General features: G+C 37.3%; 1 protein-coding gene across 5 annotated transcripts in view; it reads left to right on the forward strand.

Moving 5' to 3' along the window:
* The window catches only part of Hmgn3 (high mobility group nucleosomal binding domain 3), a 31,028-nt gene extending 18,297 nt beyond the window's left edge, over positions 1 to 12,731 (forward strand). Inside the window, exons 2-7 of one of the 5 annotated variants that reach the window (XM_015506600.2) lie at positions 1,247 to 1,297; positions 7,887 to 7,916; positions 10,418 to 10,468; positions 11,614 to 11,727; positions 11,845 to 11,931; positions 12,255 to 12,731. In XM_015506600.2, the coding sequence (XP_015362086.1) occupies positions 1,247 to 1,297; positions 7,887 to 7,916; positions 10,418 to 10,468; positions 11,614 to 11,727; positions 11,845 to 11,931; positions 12,255 to 12,293 (372 nt within the window). In that variant the 3' untranslated portion in view covers positions 12,294 to 12,731. The other 4 variants (XM_015506601.2, XM_015506602.2, XM_015506603.2 and 1 more) reach the window with 4 other exon arrangements.
* Positions 12,732 to 17,660: the final 4,929 nt, after the last annotated feature.

Genomic DNA, 17,660 nt, shown 5'->3' on the forward strand with positions numbered 1-17,660 from the left:
GCATTAATATTTACATAGTTTAAGTAATTCTCTATTATTTATTGAATTTATTCTCCATATTAGAAAAAGTACAATTAACCCATATTTTAGTGGAGTTTCTTTTTTTGAATCTGGTCTGAAAATTGAAATTACTGAGTTGTCATCTGATTAGTCCTGTGTGTCTTTTTCATGATGCCAGGTTGTTCTTTGAAATGATTATATAATTTCATGTGACCAGCTCCACTGAACAGTGGGTTTTATGACCTTGTAAATTTTGTTCTCATTTTATTAGATAAGGCATTGCCACATGGCTGTTTTATTTTGCTAAGCCAAACATTCTGCCAAATGTGGGTTCACTATTTGTATCTTTTCTGATGCTCTGTTCATATCAGCTGCCCATTTATGCTGCAGGAGTATTTACCTTCCAGCATTATGTAGTTGTAAACTGTGTTAAATAGTTTAATTTTGTATTAACTTAATTGTCTCTCATATTTTAACTCTTAACCAATAGAAATATATTGGTGTATGTGAAATTCTTATAAATCTCAAATACATTTCACTTTAATATATAAAGAAAATATAAGTTATATTTCCCCCATGGTTGTGTGCAAGTTTTGCTTCCTGTTAGGTTTGAGCTGTCACAGGATGGGCAGGTGCTGCCCCAGGGGATGGATCAAAATATGGAAACAAATCATCTGGGGGTGGCAAGGTGCTTTCCTGTCATGCTGAGACTGGGAATGTAGTGGAGATGCTGGAGATGGATATGGAAAAATAGTAAATCTGTCAAGTCATATCTCAAAATGAGCTAGAAATCAAAGAAAGGAAGATATGGGATGAAAATATGCTTCTGTGGTTGACCTTGGTTTTACCAGCATCCTGCCCTTATCTTCAAGGACAAATTGTTAGAACAAGCAAGTGAAACAAGGGGGTGGATCCCAGGCACCCCTGCCACTGACTACTGAGTCCTTGCTCTTTGACTGTGATGGACTTATTGAAGATAAATGAAAATTTGCTTAGGGTGTGCATGTACTGAGAACAAGGGCTCATATTTATTCTTTCCCATTCCTGTTTTAAAAGTAGAACAATTATGCAGCTAAATGCTGTGTGTGTGTATGTAAAAATAAATCTTTTCATAAATTTATTTTTCCTTGCAAAAAAAAATCTGTTGGCTTATTTGATCCCAGGAATCAAAATAGCTTTGTATATTTTAATCATTAATATGTGATTTCCAATTTAAATACAATTCACTGAACTATTTTCTTTCTAGTCCCCAGAGAATACAGAGGGCAAAGATGGATCCAAAGTAACCAAACAGGAGGTAAGTGTATCTTTGACATCCTCTTTTTAATTCTTTATGTTGAAATGTTAATATGATTGTCTATATCTAAATGAACACTGTTGTAATAACATTGCTGAGCCGGGTGTGGTGGCACATGCCTCTCAAACCAGCACCTCAGGAGGCTGAGGCAGGTGGATCAAAGCCAGCCTCAGCAACAGTGAGGCACTAAGTAAGTCAGTGAGACCCTGTCTCTAAATAAAATATGAAATAGGACTGGGAATGTGGCTCAGTAGTAGAGTGCCCCTGAATTCATAATCAATGCCCATACCAAAAAAAATTGTCGATACTACATAAATCAGATAAGTGTGTGGGTATCATCTTGTTTGACCAAAGTATATTTCATCAGGGTACACTGATTGAGATATTTTCCAATTACTATGTTGTTTATGTTTCTACCTGTTAGTTCTGTTGTCTATCAAAGCAGATACTGAAAGAATTCCTTTTGGGGAAAGAGTGAGATAATAGGTAATTCATATAGGAGAACAAAGTCTTCCATTCATAGCAAGAAAATGAAAGACTGTTGATTTCATAAATTTTCTGCTCCAGTGAATGAATTATCAATTGCTCTTTAGATTCTAAATATTCACCTAGGAGGATTCTCCTCTAAGATCAAAAACTATGGAAGGATATATAATATGTCGAAATAGTAAAGCTTTTGTTTTTAATTAAGAAAACTCTTAGGGTATTAAGATAACCAATTAGGCAATGAATCAAAGATACTTTGTATTAAAATACAGAAACCTCCAAAAGGCCAGGAACTTGAGAGAAATGCTTGTGTTTGAGCCTTGTTGATAATATTATGACCATTTGAAAGGAGATGGACTGAAAAGTAGGAAATGAGATGTATCTATGATGAAAGCCCTTCCCTTTTGCACAGAGCTTTACAGTGTGTGGAGAACTACTGCTCTTACCCTTGCACTTATAAACTTGAAAAAGACAGAAACAATATCCAGTTACAGATTCTTTAATTAGTGATTCACATCATAGTTCATAATTCAGAGAAGTTTGTCATAACGCCATCACAAGATTTGTACAAGGAAATTAATTCTGCCAAATGGAAACTCTTTAGCAGAAACTATAAAGAAGTAATCTAAAAGCAAAGCAAACAAAAGTGCCTGTCTTTACCATCCCATGTACCTAGCTGGGCATGGTGGCATACACCTGTAATCCCAGCTGCTCAAGAGGTCAGAGCAGGAAGATCACAAGTTTGAGTCCAGCCTAAAGAATTTATTGAATCCCCATCTCAAAATAAAAAGGGTGGGGTGTAGCTCAATGATAGAGTGCCTGTCTAACAATCAAGAGTTCAATCCTCAGTACTGAAAAAAAAAAAAAACGAAGAAAGCAATGGCGTCCATTATATACCTGGCATTCACTGTCTTCCCGAGTTTGGCATAGTCATGAAGTTTGTGATCCAAAGTCAAATCACCATACAAATACTAGAACCAACCCCAAATAATAAAAGCCAACCCTAAACACTTAGGAAATACTTTTTGGAATACTTCTTGGAAAATGGCAAAGTATGATTTTTATGATAGTTCTTTAGTGTAATTAACCTTAATGTTTTTAAATTTATTTACCAAAGAAAAGCGTTTGGGTTTCTCCTTGAAGACTGACATTTTAGTTGATCTGTCAATCAGAAAATCTAGAAATCATTATAGATAATTGAAAACAGAAAGTCTTCCCAATCCCTCTACGCTACAAGCAAATCATGCTGTTTAGAATAAATATAAAATATATATATTGCTTACATAGCTGTCATATATACATGTATATACATACATATTTATTTATACATATATGTTTAGCCCAAGGACTTTTATTATTTATTTATTTATTATTTATTTATATTATGCTTTTGTTATTTTATTTTTTCTATTTTGTTTCTATTTATTTTGTGTATTTTTAATATTATTAGTAACAAAAATATTTTCATAACAAGACTCTTTACCTGTCATTTAAGCCAAGACCAGATTAAAACTCATGCTATGTCTACAAGATGTCAGCACAATTGCTGGAAAAGTGAAAAGGTCAGTCACTGAGCTGGTGACTTTTGGTAAAAACTGTCTCTATTGAATTGAAATTCAGTTCAAGCTGAATTTTCCAGGTATGTCATTGAGTATGCACAGCTTTGACTCTACTGAATAGAAAACAATTACAAAGGGGGATCCTCTTTTGAAAGTCTTCCACCACTGCTGAGGTATTTGAAGGGCATTGTGCAGAGTATACAGTACTTCAGGAGACTTGGACAATAGCTGAAACCATATATTATGATCATTATTTGAACAGTTTATAAACCTTTCACATTCATTATTTTGTCTGATCCATACAATAGCCCTAAGATTCCTTCCTTCCTTTTCTTTCTTTCTTTCTTTCTTTTTTTTCTTCTTTCTTTCTTGTGCTAGAGATCAAACCCTGGGCCTTAAGCATTCTAGGCTCATGCTTTTCCACTGAGCTATACCCCTAGCCCCAGATTTATTTCTTAACAAAAATATATGAGCACCTAAAATATGCCAAGCACTATTTTAGGTCCCATGGATCCCACAGGAAACAAAACCCCAAAATTCCAGACTTTGCAAAGCTTCCATTATGGTAGGGATAAAGCAAAATAGTTGGATATTTGCTATAAAGAAAAATAAACTGAGGTGAGGGAATAGCAAATGCTGGAGAAGTGCTGTGTTGATAACAAGGAGATGTTATTATCCCTGTTTTAACTAGCGCAAATAAGGTTGTCAGAGAGAAAACAATTTGCTCACTAGTTGTGGAACCAGTAAAGATAGCTGAATCTCCTGATCCAAAATCCTCTGTCCCATTTGCCTTTTTGGCATTCATAAAGATACAGTAAATCCAGTTTCCAGTCTTCTCCATTGCCCATCCAAGGCTCTATCTTTCCCTACTTCCCAGTTTTAAAAAGAAGGCAATATCTATTTACCTTCTCACTTGTCTTTGAGAATTCAAAGCAACTTGACTTTTGGGTTTTGATTAGAAGTACATGGTCAGGCTTAGGAGCAAAAGAAATCTCATGAAAATAAGACTACTTCCAATAGAATGATCCATACCTTTGAAGCAATATTCAACAAATTCTAATGATTCTCCTTGAATCTAGCTATCTCTGGGAACTTTTGTTTTTGTGAGATTAGACTTGTTGCTATTTTTGCAACTTGGAAGACTTCATGTATTTCAGGATAGCCTTCACCAGAATTTTCTCCAACCTAGGGAATGATCAATTAATCAAATTATTATTGGATGATTCTAACGTGCCCAACACCAGAAACCATAGTAATAAACCATCAACTTTATTGTATTGATGTCTGTCAATCTCATGGTTCATGCTTTTTTTTTTTTTAACTGAAGATTGAACCCAGGGCCTTGACCAGTCTATTTAAGCACTCTACCACTGGGCTACATCCCCAGTCCTTTCTCTTTTTTTCCCGCTTTATTAGGCAGGATCTCAGTAGGTTGCCCAAGTAGGCTACCCTTCTGCTTCAGCCTCCCAAGTAGTTGGGATTACATGTGTGCACAATTACACCGGACCGGTGACTTGTCATTCTAAAAGCCTTCTTCTTCTCTGAGTGTCATTGTTTTGCCTGCTTTTCCTGAGGTTTCACACTTAATCAACAAATGAAGAGAAATTCTTAATATCTTCTTTTTTCCTAGTCCTACCCAACCAGCCTGAGTGTTAATTTAAGTACTTCAAATGCTAGTGTTTTAACAAGGAAAAAATAGCAGTCTAGTCTATTTCATATCCAATAAATATAGTTCAATCATTTATAGATTTTAAGGCTGTGAAAGCTGATGGAACTTTCCAGGAAGGCGTCCACACTTGCATGCATAATCAGTACTGCTGACTGAGTGAGAGGTTAGTCTCTGCCTTCACTGTTTGCATGAAAAAGAAAATCTCTTGTAGTGGTTGCTAGAAAGAAAATCATAAGAAAAGTCTTTTTTTTTTTTTATAACATAGAAGAGCTGGTTAATTTTAGGCAGGAAGTCATAAAATAATTTTACAGTAAAAGATAATGCTTTTTAGAGACTGACTGGTTTAGACAGCTTATAGAGGGAAGCTTTGTTTTTGCATTAATTAATTAAGCTTTTTATTTTGGAACTCTTGTACTGAACTTGAACTAAGTCCTTTCAGGCCCTGCATAGCAGCAGCATTGGAATGTCCGCCTGGAAATACAAGAGCTTTCTGACACCACTCAGCCTATTCAGTGTGTTCAGGTGTTCACATGGGGAAGAGCAAGAGCGTCACAGAAAGGGAATTCTTCACGACTTTGTCCCACTTCAGTGAGATTTTACACAGGACCACTAGTTGACAGGCAAACACGCTTGGCTCCTTGTCAGGCCCACATTAGAGAGTAAATTAGTAATATACTAATTTCTGGCCACTTCTTTTCATTTCAACATATATTGAGGGCCCCCTGCTAGACACTGGAACTACCAAAATATAAGAGAAAGATTTTTTTTTTAATTTTTTTTTCAAAGAGAGAGAGAGAGAAGAGAGAATTTTAATATTTATTTTTTAGTTTTCGGCGGACACAACATCTTTGTTTGTATGTGGTGCTGAGGATCGAACCCGGGCCGCACGCATGCCAGGCGAGCATGCTACCGCTTGAGCCACATCCCCAGCCCAAGAGAAAGATTGTCCTGTACAGTAGTGGTAGATTTGAAACAGAAGGGGTGAACAATGAGGTGCAGTCAACATGGTGCCATCTGCTGACAACCAGGCAGGGGGATTCACATAAGGCCCATTCACTTCTCTTTAGCATAGAGGCTTCCACTTTTCTTCCTGGAGGATAACATGCTGCTTTCTGTACTTGTGAGATGGTGACAATAGTTCTTGAGGCAATACAGAAGCTTTGAAGCTGAGCTCTGTTTAGTAATGGTGGATCCTCCTTTGCTCCTTCATGCTCAGCATGTTGAAGAAACACAAGACACCCACTATTGCCGAGTTAAAGGGAAAATGTTACCTCTTTTTCAGTGATAACCAGGTAATGTGCTTGACTATCCTGGGAAAGACACTGAAGGATTTGGGTCTGATTCCCAGAGACTTGTGGGTGCATCATCAAAATGCATCTATGATAATCATAGCAAGCGCTGTGGTATTTCCCATGGAGAATGTCATACACACCCTTCTCTCCTGGTAATCCCAGGGCAGTGATCGAGCTGTGTGCTGACCCCATACATCCTCCTGCTCTGGGTAGTGAATGTATCCCCGTCAACCACTTAACCTGCACAGTCACCTATTCTCAGCACATTCTGCTAGCTGGCCTTAAGTCCAGCTCTGATCTTTCCTTGAGACCCCAAGGTTAAAATTATTCATGGAGACTCTGGTTCTTCATTTCCTTCTGTAGTTTAAAGAAAGATGAATTTAGATTCTCTGGCTGTTTTCAGTAAGAAATGCGATGTGGAAGTGGCAAGAAATATTTCTTCCAGTTTGGTGTGAGCAGCTGACCTAGACTGACCTAAGCACGACTTCAAGAATTTCCATGATTCCTTGCAATCATGGCACAGGTTCCTATTTTCCACTTTTGCTACCCTCCTCAAGAAAAAGTATTGGAAACATTCAAGCTATCATAATGAGGCAAAGTCTTCATAAGGGAGTAAGAATTTACTCAGCAAGTATTTTTGAGTAGGTACTGTTTGTTGGGTAGTATACTATTCTTCTGGAGATGGAGCAGTGAATAAACAGACAAAATGTATGGAGTATTTATTTCTGAAATACTTGTAAAGAAGGGCAAATGTGGTTTTAGAATGTGAAATCCCCTGAGGAGCCAGTTTCTGCTGGATGGTAAGTAGAATATCAATTCTGTGTGTTATCACTGAAGCACCTAGGACAGTTCTGTTATTTTAAATTTTCTTTACAGTCTCATTTGCTATTAACTTGTACTATCCTTGAAGAAAAATTTTCTGAAAAAAAAAATCCAGACTTTAAGTTCAATATCAGTATCTAGTCTGTACAGTCCCTCTCTTGGTTTTCTAAACTTTGAAATTAAAGGATAAGTGAACTTTTTACTTTAGTTAAATCTTTGACATCTTTTTTAGTAGATAAGTGTATTTGTTTTGTTATAGGCACAAAGAAGTCTTTCTTCCTTATTAGCTGTGAAGATTCTTAGTCATTCTCTCTCTTCCGACATAGCAAAAAATGGGAGACTCCTGCTATTTTTGTTTCTTATTATATGTCTTCTTGTATTAATTTGTAAGCTTCAGTTCCATTTTTAAAGAACAAGAATAAGACTAGAGACCATTTCTTAAACTTCAATTTTATCACAAAAGAAAAGTTTATGGTTTAGGATGGAGTCAAAAGTCAACTTCCTTTCCCTTTTTTCTCACCATGCCCCTAATTGGTAGACGCCAATTATGTGAACATTGTGCCTACACCTCTTTAGGAACACTTTGTCTGGAGTTATTATGGTACCCAGGCAACTTGGGTGCGTTTCACCTGGAGAGGGTAATGGAAGTCATATATTACATTCTATCAACAAAGTAGGATATGTCAAGAATAATTTTTTAAAAGTCAACTTGGTTGTATGTAATTACAAAAATGTTTTTGTTTTTTCCATTCCTTTTGTAGCCCACGAGACGGTCTGCCAGATTGTCAGCAGTAAGTGCCTCAGAACCCCTTTGGTGTTTCTTCTTATGTGTACATTTTCCCTTTGTCTAAAGCAAAACAGCAAAAGGAAGATTAAGGTGGTATTTCCCTTGAGTTTCTTTATTTTATTTTTGAAAATTACTTAGGGTCACAATTTCTATCAAATCTGACCCATGTTTACCAAGCAGTTCACTTAATCAGATGTATCAGTGAAAATCAGTGACCAGTGCTATGACCAGGAAAATAAAGCCCAGGGTGTTGTTTGATATTGCTAGATCTCTGCAATGAAAGAAGTACCTTAAGCAAAATCATTGTCTTTAAACTGTATACCTGATGTGCTGAAGTAGACAAGATTTCTGATGTTTTGCCCACAACTCATACTTTAGAACATTTTATGCCAGCATCAGAATGCAGTCTGAAACCATACACTTTAGCCTCATTTCAGACCTGGAACATTTTTGGAAATGTAGTGATTTTTACCTTGTTACTTGGAGTCTTCTGTGAGTGGGGATTAGAATTAAAACTGGAATGGGCAGGTGTGGTGGAGCCTCAACCATAGCTGTGCTTCACTCTTCCTTGCCAGCCTTTGTGTACACTACACTGGCTCTTGTGCTCCACCATGCTGCCCTCCTGATGTACTGGTCCTCATTCTACCAGCAGACAGATCAGTCTGACTTTAGTGGAGGATTTTGGTCAGATTCCTGCAGCTCAAGCAGCTCACTGGGAAGGTGGGAGAAAGGGCTTGACCTGTTGGCTGATAGTGTTTATCCTGACACTAGATGTTATAAGAGCTGCAAGCTGGATTTTGTCCACAGCCCATACCTGTACACGGAAGTGGGTATTAGGACTGGTCACAAGTTCAGAATTGTAGCTGAGTTTGGTTTAAGTGAGCCAGTGTTTCACTTGAGTTCTTGTAAGGTAGAGGTATCAGAGCCAGCAGAAGGATTTAAGAACTACAGGTGCTGTTGTGAACCTCTAGTCAGTTAAAGGAATGGTCCTTGTATGTCAAAGGAAAACCAAAATTTAAAAGAAGACTTTCCCTGAATGCCAGGAACCAGCTATATGAGCCCCTTCCACTGAGATCACTCTGTGTGCCAACACAACCTCCTCCAAGGCTAGCAGTATTATAGACTACACAACTTCCACTCTTGGTCCCATCAAAATCACTGACTGTTGAGGCAGGGTGAAAGGTCTGTCTCACAGAAAATATAAAAAGAAATTACTCATTGTAAATTGAGAAAATGTGTCTATTAATATGTCAAAACTTAGAATAACAAGTGTTTTAGATCGTGAAAATTTAGGATCAATGAAAGCTGCTTTATTTGGGGAACAGTCTGCAGATTTAGGGTGTAAAAAGATTAATAAAAACATTCCTTACTTTTCAAGCTCAGTTTTATTTTTGGTATTTGAAAAGTCATTTCTAGCAGTCTGTCTTCTGGAGTTGCATTGCTTATAGTTTCACTTTATGCCCTGGATGAAAAGGGCCAGATTCAATATGACCCTTAACCTCTTGGAGACTTAGAGGAGGGACATAAATTTTTTCTCCATAGAAAGAGACCCTGGCCAGTGTTTTCTATTTAAAAACCATTCTTCTAGTGCTTGGAGAAAATGTACATTTTTTTCTAGCTCTATGACAATATTTGCCTGAAAATATCTACAGAGAACCCATGGTTTAAACTGGTTATCTTTCCCCAGTGCCCACAAGTGCCTCTTGGTCTCAGACCCTGTGGAGCTGGCTCTATGGAGGAAGAACCATGGCCAGAGGGCTTTAGGAACTGCTTATGAGAATAGGAGAGAAACCACATAAGACAGGAGAAAATAGTTCCTAGAGGGCTCTCTTGCTAATATAGCTGCAAACTCTTAAACTTTAGGAGCCAACAGTGAACATGTTATCACTATAATTGTGTTCTAATGAAAGCAGTAGTGACAAATGAGCTCAGTGTCTGAGTGGGCGAGAGATTGTCACCTTAAGCTGGCATGGGAAAGGATGAAAGTAAGAAGAAGCTTGGATAGAGAAGTTGAAATCTACATCAGAGTGGGAAGGATTTGGAAGTGGTTTGAACTACTTCAGAGACAGCAGCCTTCATTATTAGATGGGCTTTGCCTGTGATTGTGCTGTGGTTTCTAGACTTTGGGGACAGCCAATGCGACTGAATTCATTGAGCCGTTTGGCCAAGGGCCTGAGTCATTCCTCTTGCTGCTATGCTGTGATAAAAGGAATTACAGAGACATCAGTGATAGAAGCTTAACTCTGTTCCCAGAGAGCTATTCTGGACTGGGGAATAATGAGTCGGCTTTCAATCTCACCTGCCATTGGCTTGCAAACCCAGGATGAAAATAGTTAATGAAATGCCAAAGTCTTTATGCTATTCCCTGATGCTGAAAATAGGGTGCAATTGCCTTTGAATGAATAAAGTAGAACTCAAAATGGACAGTTGTCTTTGCAGCCCTTTTGAGTTCCTCTTAGTGCTGACAATCCTCCTTGTCGGCATTTGTATAATTTATCTTTGCAGAAACCTGCTCCACCAAAACCTGAACCTAAACCAAGAAAAGCATCTGCTAAGGTAAGAGGTGCTCCCTTCCTCCCACCTTTGGTTTTTTAAACAATGAATAAATTATAATTCCTTACCCCAAAATCATCCAAGGAAACTCCATGTTTAATGGTTCAGGCTAAAATATTCTGACCAGAAAGCCATTACCACTATTATGGGTTTTCTTAAAAGGCATAAAGCACAGTTTTATGCTTTAGCTGAATGTGTTTTCCATTTGGTCAATGAGGTGCAGGAAGTCAGAGCAGGTTGCTCTGGGAAGCCTCGTGTCCACGGGGGTGTTGGCAGCTGCCTCAGAACATGCAGTTCACACGGTTCCTGGATGGGCCTGCAGGGAGGGGCTTCTGACCTCACATAACTGCTGGTAGAAGGCCAGTCTCATAACTAATAATAACAAAATACTCATTAATGCCAGCAGATAATTGGTAAATAATTAGCTCATACTATGCCAGACACTGTTCTGATTGTTTGACCATATAACACTCACATCAACTCAGGTGAAGTAGACATAAACATCCTGTTTTGCAGGTGAGGAAACTGAAGTATATAATTATCAAGAACTTACCCCCCAAATTGCTTTTCTATGCTCTGCCCTTCAGAGCACCATTCCTGTTGTGAATTGCCTGAAACTGTATGGTGATGTGAGTCGTTGATTTCAGAAACAGAACTCACTTAGGTAGCTTGGTCTTAAAATTAGGAAACTTTTCCTCATCTGAGCCTTTGTTTTCAAGTGCTTTCTCAGCTTTCAAGTCATGCAAGCCACATATCTCCATATGAGATGTCTTGTTGGAAAGCAGCAGCAAAGTCACCAAAGCCAGGTTCTCCCCAGCTCTGTTTCCTGTGTCACCAAGTCCTGCTGCTGCCCTCTCAATGGCAGAATCACTTCTCACTGTGGAGAGGTGGTCCACCCAACCAGTAAATGAGGGCTGCCATCTTGTTTTCCAAGGAAAGGGAAAGTCCAATGGGCTTTCAAAGCAGGCTATTAGATTTTCATGGAGACTCAGTGTAACTCAGTCAAAACTCAGAATAACTGGGTCCTCAGTTTCCTCTAAAAGGCCACCATGGTGGGCATAATTGTACTTGTACAGAGGTTAATTGATCTTGGCTAACCACACTGTGTCTAACATACTGTGTTTCCTTGTGCTTTGATCTTCTGTTAGAAAGAACCTGGAACAAAGATTAGCAGAGGTGCTAAAGGAAAGAAGGAGGAAAAGCAGGAAGCTGGAAAGGAAGGTACTACACCATCTGAAAATGGTGAAACTAAAGCTGAAGAGGTACTTTCCATAAATACCTCCCACTGATTGAATCAGTGTCTTAAAAACTGCTCAATCCTTCAGCTGGTGATAGCATGTTCATAATGTCTCTTTTTATTGCCTGTAATGTTATTGCAGATCCACATCTCTCGCTCAACTGTTAATGTCTCAGCCTCCAGAAGTACCCCACCCAGCACACTGTCAGTAAAGGGGCAGATTGAAACAGTGAGAGTTAAGGGTACAGTAGAAAATTCTGCATGTTTGCAGTGACTAGAATCAGATAGTAGTGTGACGTTTTTTTATTATGAGCAGTGGGGGTTTGCAGGTAAGGTTTCTGTGGCTGTTTGAAAAGCAGAGAGCAATAAACGCAGCAGAGTGTTGGCATCATGTGCTCCTGCCTTGTCTGTTCTCCACCCAGAGTTGAAGTAAGTTGTACAGTAGAGCTGCAAAAAACATATGTTCAAAAGCGTGTGTGTTAGTGGGTGGACTTTTCCTTGGCTATCATAGTTTAAGTGATAACTATATCCTTTTTTCTTTCTTTTTCACAGGCACAGAAAACTGAATCTGTAGATAACGAGAGAGAATGAATTATCATGAAAATTGGGGTTGATTTTATGTACCTCTTGAGACAACTTTTAAAAGCTATTTTTACCAAGTATTTTGTAAATGCTAATTTTTTAGGAGTCCACTAGTTGGCATACAAAATCTATAAGGATGGACATTTTGCCCTCTCATAGTACTTTTTAGAAATCTCCATCATCCTCAAGCAAAATAAATATCAATTTAATATTGGAAGCTGTATGTAAAATTGACTCAGCATTCCATACATTTGCTTTAAAAAACTTGGTCCTGTGCATATGTGGTGTTTTTACTGTGCGTATTTAAATTTTTCATGCAGTTTTTCTAGAGCAATAATCAGTGGTGCTTTTGTACCTAGGTTTTATGTGATTTTAATGAAACATGGATAGTTGTGGCCACCTGCTGACTATTTGTGGTTTAAAATAAAAGGTTTTCTTGTCTGCAAATTACCTGCCTCTTAGTATTTTTACTAAGTTGAGGGATAGTTTCATTTTATTATTGCAAATGATGTAAGGAATTTCTAGTCTGTCCCATGACGATATCTCTAAAAAGTCAAACAGGACTGTTTTTTAATTTTTTGACCTTTAACATTGGTATTATTTTAATAAAACATCTGTGACTTCTAGTGTAGAAGGATTACATCTAACTCACTTTATATCAGATGCAACTTCAATATATAATAAAAGCTTTAAAATACCAGTGTTTTTAAAGTCTTTAAAACAAGATACAGTTCTGCCAAGCCATAAAAAACCTAAATACATGCTCATCTTTGAAAATCTCCCACTTTCAAAATGACAGAGTCACATCTGTGCTAAAATGCTGACCTCTTCATCGAGGACTTCACAGCTCTAAAAGCTCTTCAGCCAGCATGACCAAACTGCAGCCTTGCATCAGTCTGAGAGGAGGGTTGGCATAGATATTATTAGAGTTCTTTTCTAGGCTAAGAAGTGGGAGTGTGGGGTGCGTGTGACATACTGGAAGGGGAAAATCCAGACTGTTCAACCTTTGACTTTTAAATAGTATCCTTCTGTCTACAGAAGGAACAGAGCAATGCCAGGAACAGAAGAGGTGCTCTGTAAATGTGTTGTTATTGTTGTGATCCCTTCAGAAGCTTGGAAACTGTCAGCACCTCAGGAAAGCTGAATTGTCTGGATTCCACTTAACTGAAGACTAGCATCTTTTAAGATGTAGAGTAGTTTCTGCAAAAACACGGTTGACCCTTAGGACTTTAGAGGCTTGTGTGTTATATTGTCAACAAAACAAGGTCCCCCCTCTAGCATGTATTTTGTTGATAAGAACTTAAACTTGGGTCATTGTACAAGTCTGTCATTGTCATATTATGTACAAGATAATCTCATCTCTAGTTTCCTTGGTTTCTGTTCATTTGTACCTTAACTCCTGAGTTTTAGAGATTCCCCAAACAGTTTTCACTTCAAAGAAAAATATCTGGTATCCTGTGAACACTTTACAAAAAATATATTTAAAGTGCCATTAATAACACAATTGAAGTACATTGCTGGCTAGTTTCCAATTCAGAAGTGCACTTTAGATTTACTTTTTAAAAATTACAAAAGTGATACAAGTGATTTTTTTAAATATCAGACATTATAATAATACATAAAGCAAAAAGCAAACCATTAAACTCTTCCTTTCCCCCATTTCTACATCCCAGAGGTAATAACTGCATACCATTTTGTCTATTTGTGTGTGTATATAAGTACATATGTGTGCATGCACATACACATATGTATGCACATACACATACGTATGCACATAAATTTTTTAAAAGAATGAATCACACTATGTTTGAGTTTATTCAACCATAAAGTCCAGTTGAAGATAAAGATTTTTTTTTCTATTTCTTGTTTATTTTTAATTTTTTTTTCCAAATACTGGGGTTTGAATGCAGGGGCACTTTATCAGTGAGCTGTATCCCCAGCTCTTTTATTTTTTTTTTTGTTTTGAGACAGGTTCACTAAGTTACTGAGACTGACCTAAAACTTACAATCCTCCTGCCTCAGTTTCCTAAGTCACTGGGATAACAGGTGTGTACCTCCACACCTAGCACATTCCTATATTTCCAATATTTCAGTGTTACCAATGAAACTACAACAAACATGTTTGTACACAAAGTTTTGTCTACTTATGTTTTTCTGCTAAGCTAAATTGTTTTCCTAGAAATGGAATGTCTAAATCAAAGGAAATGTACATTTGACATTTTGAGGACTACCAAAATCGATGTACCAAACGCCACTCCCACCAACAGCTTATGAATGCCATCTCTTCCACCTTTGCCAAACTCTAATTTTTACCAATCTAATAAGTGAGAAATATGCCAGTTATAATTTTCAATTTTTGTCTTACTGGTTAAATTGAACTTGTGTTTATTGACCATTTGAATTCAGTGAATTCTGATTTCTGTTTTTCTATTGAGGAAGCAGAGTTTTAAATCATTGACTATTGATGCTATTACTTTTATTTCAAACATACAACAATCAAGAGTTCTGTGTGGAATACTGGTATATGTCTAAGTACATGGGTATTATTACCACATACTACAGTATGCCTGTGAATACTGTAGTACTGACAGCTCCCCCAGAACAACCAAGAACCTCAAATTGGTCCCCCAAACCTGAAGACCTGACTAATACAGTGCCAAAGCTAGGACAAGTTGCTTGCAATAGATTATGCCCAATGGATTCTGTTGGAGTAAGAGGGGCTTCAAGAGGAATGTGTCCCACAAATTGCCAGTACTGTGGTAGGATAATGTGAACCAAAAGTCAAGATACATTGTTCTAATAATATGTAAACCATCCCTTAAAATCCTGACTGTACATTGATATAATAAGTTTGAAACAAGGTATAAACGAAGATAGTCAAAATTAGGGGGCTTTTCTCTTGGCTAGAGGTGTAAGTGCTACCCTTTAGATTACCAGATGAGCAGGCTTAGGGAAGCCATCTCAATTCTCAGCCATCACATGTTAATGTGTCTTTTCTTCTAATGCTTTTTTCTTAGTCATGAATCCCAAGTTTTTATTATTTTCTATTATTTTATTCAGAACATTGATTTTTAAATCTCAGGATAATTATAATGATTAAGGTAATAATATCCAGAACTTATTTGGTGCCCTATAATAAGCACTTTATATAAATTATCAATTTAAGAGATAATTTATGAATTCTTTAATTTAATGTCATGTTCCTATCCCCTCGTAAAAATATAAGCCCAATTTTCCACACCAAATAGTGGCTTTGGTTCACTTAAAACAGCAAAGAGAAATTTGTGATCATGCATCTCTCCCTTATGGCAGAAAAGAAAGTCTTAAAGATGATTTTTACATTTTAACCTTCATGCCCTTGAACTGGGCAATGATTTCTTTTTTTTTTTTTTTTTTTTTTTTAATATTTATTTATTTATTTATTTTAGTTTTCGGCAACATCTTTGTTTGTATGTGGTGCTGAGGATCGAACCCGGGCTGCACGCATGCCAGGCGAGCGCGCTACCGCTTGAGCCACATCCCCAGCCCCTGGGCAATGATTTCTTAAGCATGACACCAAAGGCACAAAAAAACAAAAATTAGATGGTGTCAAAATTAAAAACTAAGAAAATAAAGACAACACACAGATTTCTGGGAGAAAATATTCTCAAATCATATATCTGATAAGGGTCTCGAATCCAGGCTATATAAATGACTTCTAAAAGACAATCCACTTTGGAATCTCCACATCATGTACAACCACAAGATTGGGATCCTAATTAGAATAAGATATACTCCATGTTTGTATAAATATGTCAAAATAGACTCTACTGTCATGTATATCTAAAAAGACCAAATAAAAAATTTTTTTGAAAAATACAATTTAAAAATAGGGAAAGGATTTGAATAGACATATCTTCAAAAACACAACAATAGCCAATAAGTGCATGAAGGGATGGTCAACATAAGTCATTTGAAATGCCTTTCAAAACATAATAAGATTAGTTTACACCCACTGGGATGGCTGTAACAATAACAGAAGGAAAATAACCAGGATTAGTGATAGTATGAAGAAACTGGAGCTTTTATTCATTGCTGGTGGGAATGTAAAATGGTATAGCCTTTTTGGAAAAAAGTTTGGTAGCTCCTCAGAAAGTCAAACAGAGTTACCTTATCATCCAGCAATTCCAATATTAGGAATATATCCAAGGGAACTGAAAACATGTTCACACAAAAACTTGTATATGAGTGTAGTAAGAGCGCTTTTTATAATAGCCCCAAAGTGAAAACAATCCAGATGGCCATCGACAAATAAGTAGATTAAAACAAAACAAAACAAAGCAGATGAACCTTGAAAACAATATACCAAGCACAATATACTAAGTAAGAGAAGGTAGGCATAAAAGGCCACATATTTTTTTGTTTCCATTTATATGAAATGTCTATAAAAGGCATAGAGACACAGTAGGAGCTGTGGGAAAAAGAAATGAGAAATGACAGCTAATGAGGCAGGGTGTGTCTTTTGGGGGTGATGGAAATGTTGGAATTAAATGATGATGATGCTTGCATGACTTCAAATGTCCTAACAACCACAGACTTGTACTCTTTATTTAAAAAATGGCATTTATTATGTTACTTAGAAAACACTTAGAATCTGGAAACCTGGGTTTAAATACCAGTACTACTACTCAGAAACTATATGAAACTAGATAGGTCAACTTCCACCTCTCAATATTCTCATCTCTAAAATAGAGATAATATTTGCTTGACAAAGGCATTAGGGTTGAATGAGATGGTTACTGTGAAATCAGCATAGTACCTAATATGCTGTAGGTTTTCCGTATGCGTTAATTGAACTGGAATTGGATGAGTATCAATGGGTTTTGTTGTCAGCAGTCAGTTTGGATGAGTGAGTCTCCCCTGAACAGCATGAAAGGAAGAATTGTGCTTCACTTCAAAGTACATTTTAAGCTTGTGAACTCTGAAGCCAGAGTGCCTGAGTTCAGTCCTGTCTCTGTTTCTTACTGACTGTGTTACCATAGACTGTTCACTCAGTCTCTCTTACCTTAGCATCCCCATCTACAAATGGGAACAAAAATCGCATTGACTGAACAGGGTGTAACACAAGTAAGAGTTCAGGAAGTATTAATATTATTAGCTAAAATGAGGGGCTGCCTGGATGTTAGCTCCTTGAGGGCAGGCAGCATGGTTTCATTCTCCCTTGCTCCTTCAGTACTTGACACATAGAGACCCACTAAGCAATGTTGAATTGACTGTGGTCTTCAATGGTCAGGGAAGAACCAGGCTTAGGGTTGTTACCACTGCAGTCTATATTCATCTCCAAATTATGCTAAATGGATGGTATAGCCAACCCTATCCACTACAGTTCTGGCCAGT

The sequence above is a fragment of the Marmota marmota genome, unplaced genomic scaffold, assembly GCF_001458135.2.
Source record: "Marmota marmota marmota unplaced genomic scaffold, marMar, whole genome shotgun sequence".
In the NCBI taxonomy this organism is placed as follows: domain Eukaryota; kingdom Metazoa; phylum Chordata; class Mammalia; order Rodentia; family Sciuridae; genus Marmota; species Marmota marmota.